Genomic DNA, 17,134 nt, shown 5'->3' with positions numbered 1-17,134 from the left:
CTGATTACGTTTCAGAAATAAAAAATCGGGGTCACCCAGTTCGTTTTGGAGATATGAGCAACTAAAGACAAAATAAAGGGTGTTTTTACAGGCCTTGCCCGTTGCCACGGTGACATGTACGTCACGATAATGACTGTATCTTGTTCACCAATAATTCGTGTTTCATTTGGTACCACAATATTGCCAATACATGATACAACGTTGTGGTGCCGATCCTTCTAATAAGAACGTCACTTGGAAGCGTTGAAACTAGTTCGAGCCTCCTTAAATTGGGGTGCGAGTTTTCAGTTTGAGCGCGCCGATTGGGTCGCAAGGTCGACTTTTTATCAACGAAGCGTAGCGTGGTTTGAACGGACAGAAATTAAATAGCCTGATTCTCAGAAGGTCCACGCACTCGAGTGACCTGGAATTTATTTTGAAAGATCCCACTTCAGGTATTGGAACAGACGAGTCACCATAGTTTGTGACTAATTGTCATTTGGTTCGGCATTGTTTCATAGCCGTTTTTGTGTTAGTGCACGTTATACTACACACTATGTCATTGGGGCTGTCTGAGTGAGTGAGTGTAAGATTTGTAGGCCTGCAGCGCGTGCATGATTTACGAAACTAATGTACAGTTTTCTTGAATTACAACAATTTTTTCTTGCGGCCCACTTGTTGCCTTTTTCATATCTCAATTTTCTTTATGAAAAGAGAATGAAAACTGTTTGAGTACGTTATTGTCAAATTAACAGATATTGAAATTCTTGAATGTTTTAAATAAAAATCACACTTTTCACGTCTACGGAGATCGTCACGCAAGCTCACATTCCACAGACATTCTGCAGAGAAGTAAACAAGAAAAAAATTCACCAGTCGCCCATATAATATTTTTACTCGCTAAGACCAGGTCAACTTCTCCGCCTGCATTGAAAAAAAAATCAACAGTAGTTTTCTCGCAACAGAAAAAAAAAAACAGAAAACTATTTTTATCTTTATCATCGCGATCGATCAACAAAAAATATAGATTTCATCAGCTTGTTTGTGATTAAGTCCCACAGCGCTGTGCTCCAAAATTTTGCCCAGTGATAGAAAAGATGAGCTCTTCTGATTTAAACGAAACATTAAAAAATCGCAACTTTTCACTTATGTCGAAATTTTTTAGTCATCGAATGTAAGTGTGCGTTCGGCAACACTACTTTAATTTTGCTGATTGGTAAACATGTAGATTATATCGGCTAGTCTGTGTCTGTTGATTTCACTGACAACCTCTTTCTTCTCTTGTAATTTATTCACACACTTTTTCGCTCCACTTTTCTTTTCAAAAAATTATATCTGTATGAAAAATAAAGAAGCGGAAGCCGCCTGTGTGTTAGGTGAGAGGGAAAACAAAGATGAAATGCCTTTTCAAACCTCGTGTCATTTAACAGCCAGGGGAGAAAAAAGACCGCCGGAAATACGTCTGCGTTCGCAGGCTAGAGAACACATGCCTCTGGAAAAATTCAATCAGCTTCCAAGTTAGACGAACTCGAAAGCCTCAACGCAAGGAAGAGGGGTTATGAATCTTCATTGGGGTTTTAATAGGGTAAAATAATGCACTGTTAAAACACGAATATTAACACGTTTCATTTTTCACTTCGAGAACTCTTGCACACTTTTTTCACATTTTGGGAATATAGCTCTTTCTTCGAATTCTGGGCTAGTTCAGAGCAACAGTTTGTCGAAAACAGTTTTCAGCAAACCGAGTTTGAATTATTGTACGCACAATGAGCTTGAATCAGTGTTGCCTTCGCAGCAAGCGTTTCCGTGCGGGGAACAGGGAAGATTTTTGGTTTTGTGTTTTGGGGCAAGACAAAAAATAGGTGGAGGGAGAGGAAGGAAGGTCGCCCCATTTGTCGCGCTGCCAAAACATCAAAAAACGATAGAATCAGCGTTTTCAGACCATGACAGTCTAAACATTACTAAAGTAAAGTACCTTTTTGCTCAAAAAACATCAAGGTTCTACTTCTTTTAACATTTATAAACAACGATTCTTTGGTTAAAAAAAATAGGCAAACTGATGAAAGACTCCATGGGAATGCTCCAATTTTTTTTAGCACTATTTCGAGCACAGTTTTGAAACTCCGACTACTGTTTGAGCAATTTTCAAGTGCAGTTTTCAAGCACTATTTTGCAGTTTTTGCAGCGAAATCAGGGCAGAATAACTGAATAAGCTTATTCCTACCGATATTTTTTGGGGGATCAACTAATTCCTACCAGTCAGATTTCACGCGCTTCCAAACGATTCACGGTAAGTCTTTTTTCATTTCATTAGCTGTCTCTGAAGTCAAAAAGCTATTATTGAGACCCAGAGCGAGAGCATTTGTTGGGCGAACGACACCCCTCACATTCTTTGACTTCCGGTTTGCTACGCTTCCGTCTGATGGAGGTCTGGATTCCAGAAAAATAATCAGGGAAAATATTGGAAAATATCAGACTCTGTTTATAATTTTTTGGAGTCCTTGCGTAAAGGAATTCCCAAAGAAGATCACGAAAGGTTTATTTGAGACATGGTTTTGAGCAGAAGTTTATTCCGCGTGCGGATTGTCCCAACGGTGAGAGGTAGAGGCCATTATAAACCACGGTTTGCAAGCAAGGCTTGGAAACATGGGTAAATACGTTCTGAATGTTTATTTTTTCAGAGAGGAAATGCCTGCCTTACAGTTGGAAAGGTTTCTTTGCTAATTCCAGTTTGGAAAGGATGACTAACTTTCTTTATTTTTTATTGATTTTCTCGCCCTCTTTGGCTGATGACACTTGCGATTCCAACAGGCAAAATTTAAATTGTGAAAATATCAGAGGCAAAGACAATCAAGTTAAGCTTAATTTCTACTCCTCGTCGCTCCCATCTAACATCATGAACATCTCTTCAACGTTGCCTCTCAACGATGGCGTGAAAATCCCCATTCTTGGTTTAGGCGTATACCAAGCGAAATCAGGAGAAGAAACTCGAAATGCCGTTGCATGGGCCTTGGAAAATGGCTACAGGCAAATTGATACAGCGGCAAGATACTTGAATGAAGAAAGCGTTGGCGATGCGATAAGAGAAAGTAACGTTCCTAGAGAAGAAATGTTTGTCGTTACAAAGCTTTATGATGATGATCATGGTTTTGATCAGACTTTGCGAGCATTCAACGATAGTTTAGGAAAATTGGGATTGGAATACGTGGACTTGTACCTGATGCATTCACCTGTACCTGATAAAGTTGTACCTTCGTGGAATGCAATGGTCAAACTGCAAGAGCAAGGGCTGATCAGGTTTGTAGAGAACTGTTTACCGTTGTGGAGCAATTCGAGAATATCTGGCCACTATTTCGTAGTGGCAATCCTTTGAAGAATGAGGCATATAACAATATATATTGATATAATTCCAAGAATATTTCCAATTCAAACAAAGAAGGCTCAATTTAATATTGAATGGAAATGCCACATGACCTCAAAAGTTTAACATATTTAAACGGGGACATAGTTTTTTGATGTTGTTAGCTTAAGAATGTATCATTGTTTAGAAGTATTGATATTACATTTTATATGTGATATTGTGAGCAAAATACGTTTGAATGGCTATGAATATCATGGATTTGAAGTGAATTTGTGAACCCATATCAAGAAAACCGCTAATGCAAGAAGACAGTGGCATCTAATGCACACTCTGTTTATTAATTCAGGTTATTCTTGGTGTAAAGACCTTAGAAACTTTTCCTTTGTCTCATTAGCTTGTATTGGGGCTAAGTTGTTGCCTTCCCTTTCCTTTGTGTTACACATCATGAGTTTCACAGGCTTTTACACTAAGGATGAGCCATTAATCGAATTAAATACATTTCATAAAAGGGAATATGTTTATCAAGAATTACACCATTATAGAGATATTGTTGAAATATTGAGATCTTCCTTGTTCCTAAAATTTTACATCTTTGTCACACGATTGCAAAGTGAATATACTTTATTTTTATCTTTCACAAGTGGATAATTATATTGATGCCAACATGGTTACGGGCATGTCAGCCAATAATATTTGTGCTTCCTGTTCACCACACAAAGTTGTGTGGCCATTGGCAACATTAATTAAATTTAGTTTAAAAATCAGTAAAGAAATGGATTTGAGATACAAAGACAGTGAAGCTACTGGCGAGGTGACCACTTTTTCCTGTGCTTTTAAAATGAATAAAAAACTGAGATGTCTCAGTTTTGGATTATGGTTATTACATGACCATGCAGGGGTAACAGATTTTATCTTTTTGTGCTGATATCTCTCTCACTTGTAGGATGCACTCACTCCATTGAGATACCATGAGCACTCGTAGATAAAATTTGTGTCCCTGCTTGGTTATGTAATATCCTCTATTTACCCAAAGGGTAATTAACAATTATTCCATGAGCGCATGTTGGATATGATATGGTAAATAGCCAACGAGGCACGTAGCTCCCAGTTGGCTATAATCAGTCTCATATCCAACAAGCGAGAATGGAACAACTGCTTTATTAAATTCCTTAAATTCCAAAAGTTTGGACGTACAAATAAAAAGCGAGAAAATCAAAGTGAAATCGAAAAAACTTGAAGATGAAGATGCAATGTTGTGTAATACCTTGTGGTCAGACAGAAGCAGTCTCATCACAAAAACATTTCTCACCTTTTCGCATACTTCTAAATGTCAACTTTATTCAGAGAGAAAATTCACTTTCCGGTAGGGTAAAAAAATTAGCTTAGCGACACTTAGCACAATCATTTGCCATATTAGCTCAAACTAAGGTATATGAGCTGATAACCAAGATTGAGTGAACCAATCAGAGCATGAGGAATTCATTAACCAAGATTGAAAATTTAATAACAGGAGTTATTCAAATTGAAGCAATGCCAATTTTCAGAAATATGGAAATTCTGTTGCATAACATGACACTATTGTTACAAAATGGTGCTGTTTGTAAGTGGGATAATAATTCTTGTGGATTAACCCAAATTTCGGCGTATTACACTAGCAGTGAAGATGTGCAGTTGTGATGCCAAAATTCACTATTTTCTCTCTTTCAAGCAAAAACAAGGATAAGACTGAGTCCTTTCTTGGATAGGTCAAAGAAGGTTTAGTAGTCTCTTCCAGCTTCACCAACATTTTGTGGGTAGTGCACTGAAGTGCAATACCCATATTGTCACGGGGACTGTCCGAGTGTAAAATTGTAGGCCTGCAGTGCGTGCATGAATTATGAAACTAATGTAGGATTTTCTCGAATTTCATCAATGTATAGTTAATCTGTTTGCTGCCCACTTGTTGGCTTTTTTTTCACTTTGTAAGAGCAATGGTTAACCACAACAATGGAGTTAACATTGGTGGAATTCTTGCCTAGAGCACTTGTGGGCTTTGTAAGTCAACAGCCGCTTAGACAACTGCACTGTTTGGGGGTTCCATCGCTAATCCTCCAAATACAGGAATAAAAGAATATTTTAAAAAAACCTTTAACAACCAAATACAAAAGAAAAATCAAGCAAAAAGATTAGATGTCTTTTCACAGGAATTTTGCAGTGGTCTCCCATTCAAGTACTAACTCCACCTCAACGGGCTTAACTTAAAATAATAAAATGGGTAATCAGGCCTCACAGGCTTTGAGTCAACACCCACTTAGTAACGGCACTGTTTTGGGACTCAATTGCTATTTGTCAAAAACGTGAAAAGAAGGTTACATATAAGCCTTTCACAACCAAATTTAAAACAGAAATCAATTTAAAAAAAAGATAAGATATCTTTGTCAAGATTTCCCAATGGTCTCCCTTCCAGGTACCAACCCTATCTGATAGGGCTTACTTAAGTATTAAACAACAAACTGTTCATAATATTATTGGAATGCAAAAATGACAACAAAATTGGATAACGCAATAAACAGTGAAAGAAAATTAATTTTGCAAAAATAATTACTACACAATACCAGCCTACTGCACTACATACATGTATGCAATGCCTGCCTATTTGTTTTTTCTTACAGGTCAATTGGTGTATCCAATTTTGGTATTCACCATCTTGAAGAGCTGAAAAAGCACTCAAATGTTATACCATCAGTTAATCAGATGGAAGTTCATCCCTTCTTACAAGAAAAAGATGTAGTTAACTACTGCAAGAAAGAAGGTATTGTTGTCCAGGCATACTCACCACTAACAAGAGGAAAGAAATTAGGACATCCAAGCCTGATATCAATTGGCAACAACCATGGAAAAACCACCGCTCAAATTCTACTGAGGTGGTGTGTACAGAATGGCTATGTTTGTATTCCCAAGTCCAGTCATTCATCCCGAATTGAAGAGAACGCCAACATATTTGACTTTAATTTATCTGAAGAAGAGATGAATATTTTAAATGGACTGGAAGAGGGTTTTAGGACATGCAAACCTAAAATACAGGCACCTTGGAATGGCTAGTTATTTAGCCTGGTACGATGACTACCTTCGAGTGATGCCCAGTCTTTGCAGACATCAAAGTTAAGAGACACTTGACCCTTCCCTACCTGACAGTGAGCTTTATAGATTTTACTGTGTAATGCCAGATGATTTTACTCGTCAATTGGGGTTGCTTTTGGTGTGAATGGGTTAAGAGCTTTTTATATGGCGGAAGGATACTCTTAAAATTGAGGAGATGAATGTTGATAATTATGCGCTACATCAATCTTTCGATGTATATGGCTTTTCTTTAACAGTTACGTAGAATACCTCAGATCGTTCATTTATTTATTTATTTTATTATTTATTTATTTATTTTTTCTTGTTTGTGTAATCCTTGTAAATTTTTAAGTGTCTTTGTTTACTTGTGAGAGACAGTAATAATGTTGCAGTGTAAGTGGCCCACCTAGAATAGAAATGCCAGCTGCGGGCCACCATGGTCTTGTTTGAATAATTATGATTTGTTTGTAAATAAAGTTAGTTAGAAGTTAGAAGAAGGAGATCCTGGGTGGAACTACATTAATTTTATGGAAAATAAAATGTTCTTTTCTTTCATTTACATTCAGAAATTTCTAAGAGGGAATTTGTAGCAAATTGTGCGGTGGACCCCTTTAGCTTGTACGATTTGTTTTCCCATTTTAGACCACATGATGTTCCCAAGCTAAAGAGGTATCCCTACATTTGCTATTTTGCCCATAAATAAATAGTTATGACAAAAACACCTGTTTACACTGGGATAAAATACTTTTCCCACAAACTGCAACAATGACTGACCAGTCTACTGCTGAAATTTTATTGCAGCTTTATAAAAAGAAAAAAAGACTTAGAAACTTTGTCTTAACCCGTTAATGGGTATTTTACCTGAATCACTGGCAAAGCAATTTGCAAGCCTAAGTGAAAGCCAGCTTGACAAGTTGATGAGCATGAGGCATTCAAAGAAGACAGGATGTCATAAACTGTCGCAAGATGTTTTTTTCTATGTTAAAGAATTAAATCTTTTACTGGCCATAAACCATGGCCTTCATCAGCTAATGCTGGAGGTCACGTGACCTGGACAGATCACGTGACAAGCGACTAGAAACCTCAATACACTATTTCCAGTAAAAAATTTAATACTTTAACATTTTACAAAACTGGATGATTAGAAATTAAGTTTACTTATGTTTTTGTTATGTCATAAAACAAATTATTAGTAAATGGTTCAGTGTGTACTATCGAGTTATAGTTGAACTTGGTAGACTTGCTTAGCACTCCAGATGCTAGAGTCCACTCAGCTATCGCCTTGTGTTACTCTTACACCATTATTTTTCATTCTTAGCAACCTCCCATGATGTGCCACTATAACTCGATAGTAAGCACTGAACCATTTACTATCTGTTATAGTCAAGTGACAATAAGAATAATATTACTGAACTACCGTACACTGTACTACCAAACCCCAAGACTAAAATTATCAAAATTGTGCTCTATCGCAATAAAATTAATTGTAACTGAGGGGATGCTAAAGAGCCCATTTCCATTAAATAATTGAAAGGAACATTTTTTCCCTTGCTTATAATCATTTACACTACAAAAGACCAGCACAAGCAAAATTCCTTGGTTTCTTGTTTAATGGGATTGAGCAAAAGAAAAACTAATCTATATTTAATGCCACCAAGGATCCAGATAATTAATGTGGGTGGCTATTAAAATGTTATCGTAAAAACATAATAAAAAAGGTATAAAAGACCACGTACTATGACAATGACAAGTAATTTTTTCAGAAAAGCATCGAAGTGCTTCAGATGATCATTTTTCATCTATACTAGAAACACCAACTCAGACATCTCTCTCGTAAAATTATTATTGAGCAGAACTATTACCCTACAACTGTAGATATTTAAAAAAATTTATTATAGCTGTAGGAGTGAATAATGACAATAAGTTCATTCTTGAAAAATCTACAATTCATTTAGATTGCACCTTCACCCACTTTGGAGATCACTGTACATTGTTTTGGACTTTTACTTTAAAAATGGCAAGATCTCTTTATCAAAGAATTCATCTGTAAACTGCAAATGATCTCCCATTGCTGTGAGAAAATGCAGCTTCTTGTCTTTATCCATTTGCTGAAGTCCCAGCTTATCCTGTTCATTGGAAGGAAAACGAATGAAAGAGTTCTGTTACATGGCATGCAAACACGTGAAATCAAACTTTGGAATGAAATGTATCACAATCTTGTTTAGCTTCCTCTTGACCCACATTGCTTGGCAAAATTATACAGTACATTGGTTCACACAATCAGCACTTAGACCCCTTTTTTCCACAAAATAACCTATTTAAAAAGGGATACAGCTCTAATCCTTGAAAACTCGAGAATACTGGGAAAGAAACCTTAATTTTGGTTATTCCTTATAGGAGTGAACCTATGACCTTTGAAATACTAATTTATGCTACACTGCACAGCTCTGGGAGACTTGTGGGAACTAAGGCATTAAATAAGAATAACTACATGTATTACTAAAAGTTATTAGGGGAGCTTGCAAGGCTGGTGCTGTGCCACCAATGTGGCCGAGGATCGATTCCTGGATTCAATGCCATATGTGAGTTCAACCTCATCCCCAGGGTCTCTCTTCTTCCCTTCCTTGATGGGTTCAGTTTGTTGGATCTCCAGTCTGCTCCACGAGGTTTTTCCCGGATACTCTGGTTTTTCCCTCTCCTCAAAAATCAACATTTCGTTGGCTCCCCAATTATTAGTTGGGCACTCATGCATGGTCAAATAACTTTGAGACTTTAAATAAAGTGATGATGATGATGATTATTATTGGTTCTGATTGTCCCCCTCTACTGCTAGCCAGGTTGGAATTGTCAGATTTTACTTAAGTGCAATACACATTGTGCTCTAAGATAGGAAAAAAAAATTGACGCTGACGACGATGACGAATGTTACAGAAGTCCACAGAGCTACATGTATTCTTTTGGACAACTAAAAAGATCTAAGTGGTTGTAACTACATAGCCATGTCTCTTCTCAATACCTAACACTTTTGTACTCACTTCTTGGTACAATGGACTTTCCTGCAAAGTGTACTTCACTTTGGCTTGCCCAGGTTTGTAGAAACCGAACCACTGAACAAAAACAAGAAAACATCACAACCATTCATTAACCACATCTTGGACTGCACTTACAATAATATCAATCTTATTATTGTTATGTATGTAGTATTTTCATTCCTTACTTTCTCAAGAACAGAAAGTGGATATTATTATTGTCCTTTATGTCAGCCGAGGGATGGGGTTCTTGGCAATTTAGGGAGTACACTGTAGATGACTAGGAACATAACCTGTATTGTCATAAGTAGTTAACTACTTAAGGTGGCTTACTACAGTTATCCAAAGAAAAAATATCAAAATTTTGAAATCTGTGAAATTAACGCAAAATGATGTCTCTTGTGAAGTGTTGGTCACTGCAATTGATGTAAAATGTAATTTTACCTAACAAATAAATACAAACCATGGGAAAACGCTTAATATAGTGAGGGACTTCCTGGCAGGGGGACTGGAAACTAGACATTTCAAAGGCCTTTTCTCAAAACCAAGCTGTACAACCAGGGTTAAAATTTTGCGAATTAGTAAACCGTCAACATTTTTTCAAAAAGTTCTATCAGACAGTTTTTCAGTTATTAAAATAGACGAAACCTGTCTGGCAGATTTAACTATTTATTTCTCTACATAATTATTTTTTGTCACTTTCGGAAATCCTGAAATTTTGAGGTGGGGTTGTACAGCTGGTTTTCGACAAAAAAGCCTTTGAAGTGTCTAGTTTCCAGTCCCCCTCCAGGAGCTCGGTCACTATGTTTAGCATTTTCCCCTGATTTGCATTTATTTGTTCGGTAAAATTACATTTTACATCAATTGCAGTGACTAACACTTCAGAAGAGACATCCTGTTGCTTTAATTTCACAGATTCCAAAGCCTTGATCTTTTTCTTCGGAAAACTGTAGTAAGCCACCTTAAAAATTATTAGTGCTTAACTTTAGATAATGTACATTAAAACACTATGACACAATAATTATTAAAATAGCTCTCTTCTTTTGTGTAGTCAGCATTTTCAAATCACTTTACTGTACACAAGGTACTGCACATGTAGGTGGCTATGAAATTAAGTACTAGGCCAGCTTTCATATACAAACAGACTCTCAAATTCATACTGTTTTGCTTTTACTGATCACATTTGTGGTGACAGTTGACAGACTGTTCAAGATAGAAACACAAAGTGGATCAAAATCTGTAAATCACAATGCAGATGTGACTGACCCATTTACCTGGTTTGTGACAGATTGACTGGTGGGATGGAAAAACAAACTGTCAATAATTGACATTTCAATTTCAGTCTACATAGTTATGAAAAAGCTAGTAGCCAGAGTTTAATAAGACCCCCGGCTCAGGATGTCAATTTACCAGCAAAACTAATGGTACAGTTTGTATATTGGGTGACCTGGCTCCAACCATAAGACAAAAAGACTTGGTTGATCATTAACAAAAATGAGTGTAACAGTACCTCTGTCTCCTTAGGATCAACCATGGTATCTTTCCCAAACATCACCATGACAAAGTTTTTAAGTTTCATCAAGTTTGTTTTGTATTCAGGGTTCATCTAAGAAAAAATAATGCAATTTAGTTATAACGTACAGGGAATATAAAGGTACATGTAGTCAGTGTTTAGAGTTGTGCATTTCCAGATAATTTATTAAAACAGGACATTGCTGGTACAAGGGTGTCAGTGCAGCCAGTTTGGAGAAAAAAATCAAAGAAACTGTGCCCATGTGGAAGAGTAAAAGCTTTGGAGAAGCAACCAATATTCTTTTTGTTTCTGAAACCATTACTTCTTCTGGAAATTTGAACAGTCAAAATTAACTCTTCATATGTCAAGAATCAATTTGTCATCCTTCAGAGGATGTAATTCTTTTGGTCAGCATCAAGAATAATGACCTCTGGAGGCTCTAAATACCCGCGGTTGAAAATTGTAACCATTAGTAAGAACTATTGTAAGTTTTAAATTTTCTGAGACAATGCAATTGAGTGGGAAGTCCATGAATTGTAGCCTTCGTCACTCAGAAATGGTCAACCAAAACATGTGTTTTATATAGAGCTGACCAAAGGAATCATTTGGGGCAGTGTGGTTGAGTGTTTAAGGGATGAAACTTGTAATCCCGAATTCTTGCTTTTATCAAGACTCTGCACAATGCACCAGCTGGTGTTGTTTCTGGGTTATTCCTGGTTCAACTTCTTGACTGGGATAGCCGTGCCAGATATGCTTCAAACCAGTTAGGATCTTTTTATTTCCAAACAATTTCATTCATACAATACTAAGCACAATACATACTTAAGTCAGTCACTACACCAAGACAATATATACTTCAGGATTCCAACACCAACTGGTAAATAGAAGGAGCTACAGTGTAACACAAATTACAAAGTCACAAATACATTTAAAAGCCATGTGCTACACCAATACATATAAGCATTTCAGGTTTAAACACTAGACAAGTGCCTTAGAGCAGCCACTGATTTGAGAAATGAACAAGCGCGCACCCACAAAAACATAGCTGGACAAGAGAGGTGAGCTATTGTTGATCTCCACCATTCTGAAACTGGCCTGCCCAAATCGAGATGGCATAAATTATATTTTTTAGAGGAAATGTTCAAATTGTGGCTGCAATGGTATTCTTTGACCGTGCCTGTGTTTAAGCTTTACAGTGCTTTTAAGGAGTGAAGCATCCAAGATCACGACAACGGAAAGGGCAAGCATTAACTTTGTATAAATTAAATTTGAATTTACAGCTGTATGTCACAGACACAATCTCTTGCTCACGCGTTCAGCCGTCTCTTCTTGCGGATGATACCAGAACCCAAGTGAGTTGCGGAAATTCAGCCAAGGGAAGTGGTAAAAAATTAAGCATGTTAAATCATTAGTACTGGCCACATCAGAGAGGAATTCAAGAGTCATGGATTCTGTGCACTAACATCACATTTTCTATAATTTTTCAGAGGTTTTTACCTTTTTTCTTGATTTATGTCAGCTAAGAAGACACTTTTTTCTCTGTATAATTTTTCATTCAGTGGGTCATGCCAGTATTCTGCCTGGGCAAGGCTAAGATGTAATTAAAAAATATATATTACGATCATGATTATAAAATACAAACAAAATTTGATAAGATACATTGAAATTACAGTGTAGCAATACTTACTGGTCTTGAAGCCAGCTAAAGAGAAAAATGGAAAGAAAACAATCTACAGTAAGTCGATGAATTATTGTTCAAAGTACAGGGTTTATTTCAAAACTATGTGACATTTCAGGCCAAATGTTTACATGTATTTTGGTTTAAAATGAGATCCAGGGGTTTCAATAAGTTTTCAAGTACCGGTAGATGCCTGGGCTTGACCAAGCAAGTGGCGGTCACTCTCTGGTCTTTTATAAGGATTTGAGTGAAAATCAAGGCAGAGTAGCTGGCGGTGAGAGGCAAATTTCTGACAACATAGATAGCCTGCAGAGCAGGCGTCTTTTTGGGAGGTGTACACTTGTTCGTAATGGGCCGCCATTTTGAAAGCACACAGCCGGTACCATTTCATATTGTCCTCCTCTCGCTGAGTGCAATTTTCTTGACTCGCCTCAGGCCTCTGTTAGTCTCGCTATCCAAGATGTCTGCCGATAATTCTTACCAAAACAACAATACGCCTGCTTTGCAGGCTACAACATAGATGGTAGTACTGACTGCTGGTAACTGGCTTGTAATGAAACCCCTGGAGATCTTTTGAAAGTACTGGAATACAAATTACTGGAACATGCAATAACAAATTAAGTTGATACTGGAATGAGCCATGCCATGATTCTCAAGTTTAATCAAATATTTTATTACTGTCATGAAGATAATAAGGGTTAAGGTATAAAAACACATTTATTTTGCCACAATTTGAGCCAACATTCTTGCAAAAAGACAACACAAAAAAAGGGTAAAATTTAAGAATCTGATTCCACCAACGCGTCGCTCGACACACCACCGACACACGACCGACACGTCGGCCAACACACTACCGACACGTCGGCCGACACACTACCGACGCGTTGGCCGACACACTACCGACACATTGGTCGAAACACTACCGACACGTTGGTCTAAATACTTACTCTTTATAATTTTGTTAGTTCTTTCAGTTGGAAGCAAGGACAACTTCATAAGGAACGACGAAAACGTCATTGGCAAATAGCCGCCATTTTTAAAATGAAACACTAGTACCTAGGTCTGCTCGATGTTTTGGCAAGGGTCGGTTACCAGAGCAGGGAGTTAATTTGCAAGTCGACCAACATGCTTATTTTTCGTGCATTATAAAGGATTGGGAAGCTTAAACTTTTTATTGATCATTGACTTTTAATATGTGGTGCCTCCTAAAGGAGCCGTTTGTTGTTTGTTGGAACAGATTGTTCTTAGCTCACCCAGCCAACCAATCACCGTTGCTGAAAAACAGCGAATCACGTGTGTCGGTGGTGTGTCGACCGACGCGTTGGCCGACGTGTTGGCCGACGCGTTGGTGGGATCGGATTCTTAAATTTTACCTTTTTTGGTAAAATTTAAGAATCCGATCCCACCACAGTCAACCGACGCGTTGGTGGGATTGGATTCTTAAATTTTACCAAAAAAAGCATCAGTGAAATTCAATACCTTTCATAAGCTCCCATATTCAGCAGCTTCCTGATGTAGTTGCATAAGGTATAATTCTCACCAGGACAATGTGGAAGCCCATACACACCTGAAGAAAAGAATACTCCAGATAAAGAAGGGGTATTATTGTTAGTAATAGATTGGTTTAAAACAACAAGACATGGAAGTACCATAAATCATATAAATGATTCCCTTTTGCAATAAAAATATTAAATTGACCTTTTCAGGAAAATTAACACACTGGCAGGTAATAACCAATCAAAGGACACAGAACATTCAGCATGTAGGTACCTCTCACCAAATGTGTTTGAGAATCATATTATAGGAAAACACTCACCTTAAAATTGTTTGAAGTTCAATAATTATTATTTAAGTCAAAGGGTTAAGGCCCTACTGCGATAAACTGGACTGGAAAAATCAAGAACCCACAACTGTTAAGGCAACCTCGTTCCCAGGTTCCCTGGGTCTCTTTGTCGATAATGGAGACACTGGGAATGAGCTTGCTGATAAAGTAGAGAGAAAATGAGCTCACTACTGTAAAAGCTGTGCCACAGAATACCACCCAATTAAAAAGCCAATCACAGTGCACCTAATACATGTATCTAATACAGGTACTTTAGGTACTTTATTTACGTGTCTAGTTGTTCCAGCACTGGAGCACTAATTGGGGACAGTGTAAACTGACAATGAACACAAATCAAGTCAAATGTTGGAGTTTTTTTTTGTGGAGAGGGGAAAACCAGGAGTACCTGGAGAAAAACCTCTCAGTGCAAAGTAGAGAAACAACAAACTCAACCCACATATGACGCCGAGTCTGGGAATTGAACCTGGGCCACATTGGTGAGAGGCGAGTGCTCTGACGACTGCGCCATCCCCTGCACCCCAAATAATAATATAAAGAATTATTTACCCACCTTGGTGCTGTCCACCAAAACTAATCAGATTGAGCATAGGGGGGGTTGGACATCGCTGGGCAACAGCACGACTGAAGTTTAAAAAACAAGAATAAGACTATTCAAATTCCAATTTCTGATAAAGTATCCTTGAAAAAAAACCAAGATGGATTGAAAATGTACTCACAAGAACTGTCCACCTTGTGAAAATCCCAATGCATTGTATCCATTCTTCAATTTGGGATCAGATGCAACTTTATCACAAACTTGTTTTACCTGTCAGAAAAAAAACAATCAAAATGATGAACAACTTACAACAGGGAGACTATAATAGTGAGGTTTTTCATTATGACATGGTATGAGGGAGTGGAATTGTAGAAAAAGACTGATCAAAACAGGCAAGCCAAGTTAGAGTAGTGCCCTGTATACAAACGTTTTAACAATGTATTTAATAATGTTATTATTATTATTTTATTTCTGAACCAAATGTTTAAAAGAATATTAATTTTACCTGATCATTTGCATTCATAAAATACCCGTTCTCCATATCCTAAAAAAAGCAAATCCAGAAAATTACAGTAGTTGATATTGAAGAGAACTTCCACTCCAACAAAAAGAACCTTTAAACAATAGGAAATAATGCTTACAGTCAAATTTGTTTGATATTATTTCCGATAAGGGGCCTGTTATCCAGAATAAATGAATTTTGCAAGGACATCTTTGTTTTCAAATTTCCCAGATGCTGCCATTTTCATATTATATAGGACAATGGAAATACATCTCAATTATGTCTTTTAAGATGGCAACGCCAAGGAAATGTGAAAGTGGAGGGTTTTCAGTCAATTAAGAGGTTCTGCATTTTCCCCAGTGACACTGCTTGTCGATAACTAATGATTATTATAGTCCTCAATACTAAGCTCAGCAAGTTTTGCGCTCACGTCTGTATTTCATTATGCATGTGCTCCTTCATTTTATCAAAACAATACATGTTATTCTAAAATGGCCACCATTTTAGTATTCTTTTGTTTGATTGCAAATTGACCCTTTTGGCCTCATTCAAGGTTAAATGTTCTTTTGAAATTTACATTTGAAAGCAAGCCAAATGGGCCAATTTGCAAGGAAACAAAAGAATACTAAAATGGCATCCAGCCATTTTGGAATAGGGTGTATACCATGACAACGGACAGCCTTTGAGACTGCTGTCCTTCTTCTTGTTCCATGCAGAATGTAGAAAATCAAACGTTTTTATTACAAGCATTTAAGCTCTTCAAACCTGTTCTAAACTTATGTGATGCGTTAACACAGACAGCATTTGACTGTTTCACGATAAATAAAATTCTTGCTCAAAAAGTTGTTTGCTTTTGCTTCTCTCCATAGATTTTTTTCCATCGTTTCATTCTCACAATTTTGCTGACTCACAAAGTCATGTGACAAATGTGTAACATTCACGATAACAGAGAGAAAATTTTTTCAACCAATCAGAAGTTTGAAACCAAAACCAGATCGTAGGCTCGCGTGTGCACATTTTCCCACGCTTTCTGTTGGCTATGTTGTAATTACTTTGAGTTTGATTGGGTTACCGCAATGTCTCCGTCCTATTGATTGGCCAAAGTAATTATTTGGTTTTGGTTTTACGGACACTCATTTGAAAAACCGTTCTATGCATAATAAGTATTATTACAAGCAAGGATGGCACAGTCGGTTAGTGGGGCCTTGGTGCAAGAGGTCCATGAGTTGGATTCCCGTGAAATCTCGCCATACATTGCTTCGACTTCTTCCCTTTCCGGTTGTAGCTAGTAGTTAAATCGGTTATAGGCGCACTCGGTTATAAGACGCCACCCCAAACTTTGCAATTTAATCAAGCTTAAGTTCTCAAACGAAAATTACGCGAAAATACCTCGGTTATAAGAACGCACCCGAAAATGAAGTGTTATCACAAGGATGTGTGAATGTGAGAACTATCCTTACACAATGGCATGTGAAATCTTTTGTTACAAGTAAACAAAGTGAAAAAGTCACACGTTTAATGATATACGCAAAAAACAAAAAGCTAAAAGATTGATACCTGAAAGTCATAACATACAACGCATACCACTTTTATTT

General features: G+C 37.2%; 2 protein-coding genes across 4 annotated transcripts; one reads left to right on the top strand and one right to left on the bottom strand.

Moving 5' to 3' along the window:
- Positions 1–2,415: 2,415 nt before the first annotated feature.
- Positions 2,416–7,880, top strand: LOC137975554 (9,11-endoperoxide prostaglandin H2 reductase-like). 3 transcript variants are annotated; one of them, XM_068822668.1, is made up of 3 exons: positions 2,416–2,580; positions 2,661–3,276; positions 5,992–7,880. In XM_068822668.1, the coding sequence occupies exons 1-3, from the start codon at positions 2,529–2,531 to the stop codon at positions 6,419–6,421; spliced, it is 1,098 nt and encodes a 365-aa protein (XP_068678769.1). In that variant the 5' UTR covers positions 2,416–2,528; the 3' UTR covers positions 6,422–7,880. The 3 variants fall into 3 exon arrangements, with proteins under 3 accessions (XP_068678769.1, XP_068678770.1, XP_068678771.1); XM_068822669.1 differs by having other exon boundaries at positions 2,416–2,629; positions 2,791–3,276; XM_068822670.1 differs by having other exon boundaries at positions 2,437–2,573.
- Positions 7,881–8,031: 151 nt separating this feature from the next.
- LOC137976709 (palmitoyl-protein thioesterase 1-like) lies at positions 8,032–16,251 on the bottom strand. Its single transcript, XM_068824062.1, has 10 exons — positions 16,204–16,251; positions 15,543–15,581; positions 15,219–15,307; positions 15,053–15,123; positions 14,139–14,226; positions 12,669–12,683; positions 12,478–12,571; positions 10,979–11,074; positions 9,475–9,546; positions 8,032–8,565 (listed from the first exon to the last, which is right to left on the bottom strand). The coding sequence occupies exons 1-10, from the start codon at positions 16,249–16,251 to the stop codon at positions 8,443–8,445; spliced, it is 735 nt and encodes a 244-aa protein (XP_068680163.1). The 3' UTR covers positions 8,032–8,442.
- Positions 16,252–17,134: the final 883 nt, after the last annotated feature.

Source organism: Montipora foliosa, chromosome 11 (assembly GCF_036669935.1).
Source record: "Montipora foliosa isolate CH-2021 chromosome 11, ASM3666993v2, whole genome shotgun sequence".
NCBI lineage: Eukaryota > Metazoa > Cnidaria > Anthozoa > Scleractinia > Acroporidae > Montipora > Montipora foliosa.
This window is presented reverse-complemented; position numbering and strand designations above follow the sequence as displayed.

Bases quoted from the DNA above. Each gene is read 5' to 3' on its own strand.
- LOC137975554 (XM_068822668.1), top strand. From the start codon at position 2,529: ATGGTTTTGAGCAGAAGTTTATTCCGCGTGCGGATTGTCCCAACGGTG. The intron at 2,581-2,660 runs GTAGAGGCCATT...TTATTTTTTCAG, and splicing joins GATTGTCCCAACGGTGAGAG to AGAGGAAATGCCTGCCTTAC. The intron at 3,277-5,991 runs GTTTGTAGAGAA...TTTTTCTTACAG, and splicing joins CAAGAGCAAGGGCTGATCAG to GTCAATTGGTGTATCCAATT.
- LOC137976709 (XM_068824062.1), bottom strand. From the start codon at position 16,251: ATGGAACAAGAAGAAGGACAGCAGTCTCAAAGGCTGTCCGTTGTCATG. The intron at 11,075-12,477 runs TAAAAACCTCTG...ATTTTTTCTTAG, and splicing joins ACATAAATCAAGAAAAAAGG to ATGAACCCTGAATACAAAAC. The intron at 9,547-10,978 runs GTACTGTTACAC...GTTTTTGTTCAG, and splicing joins TTGATCCTAAGGAGACAGAG to TGGTTCGGTTTCTACAAACC.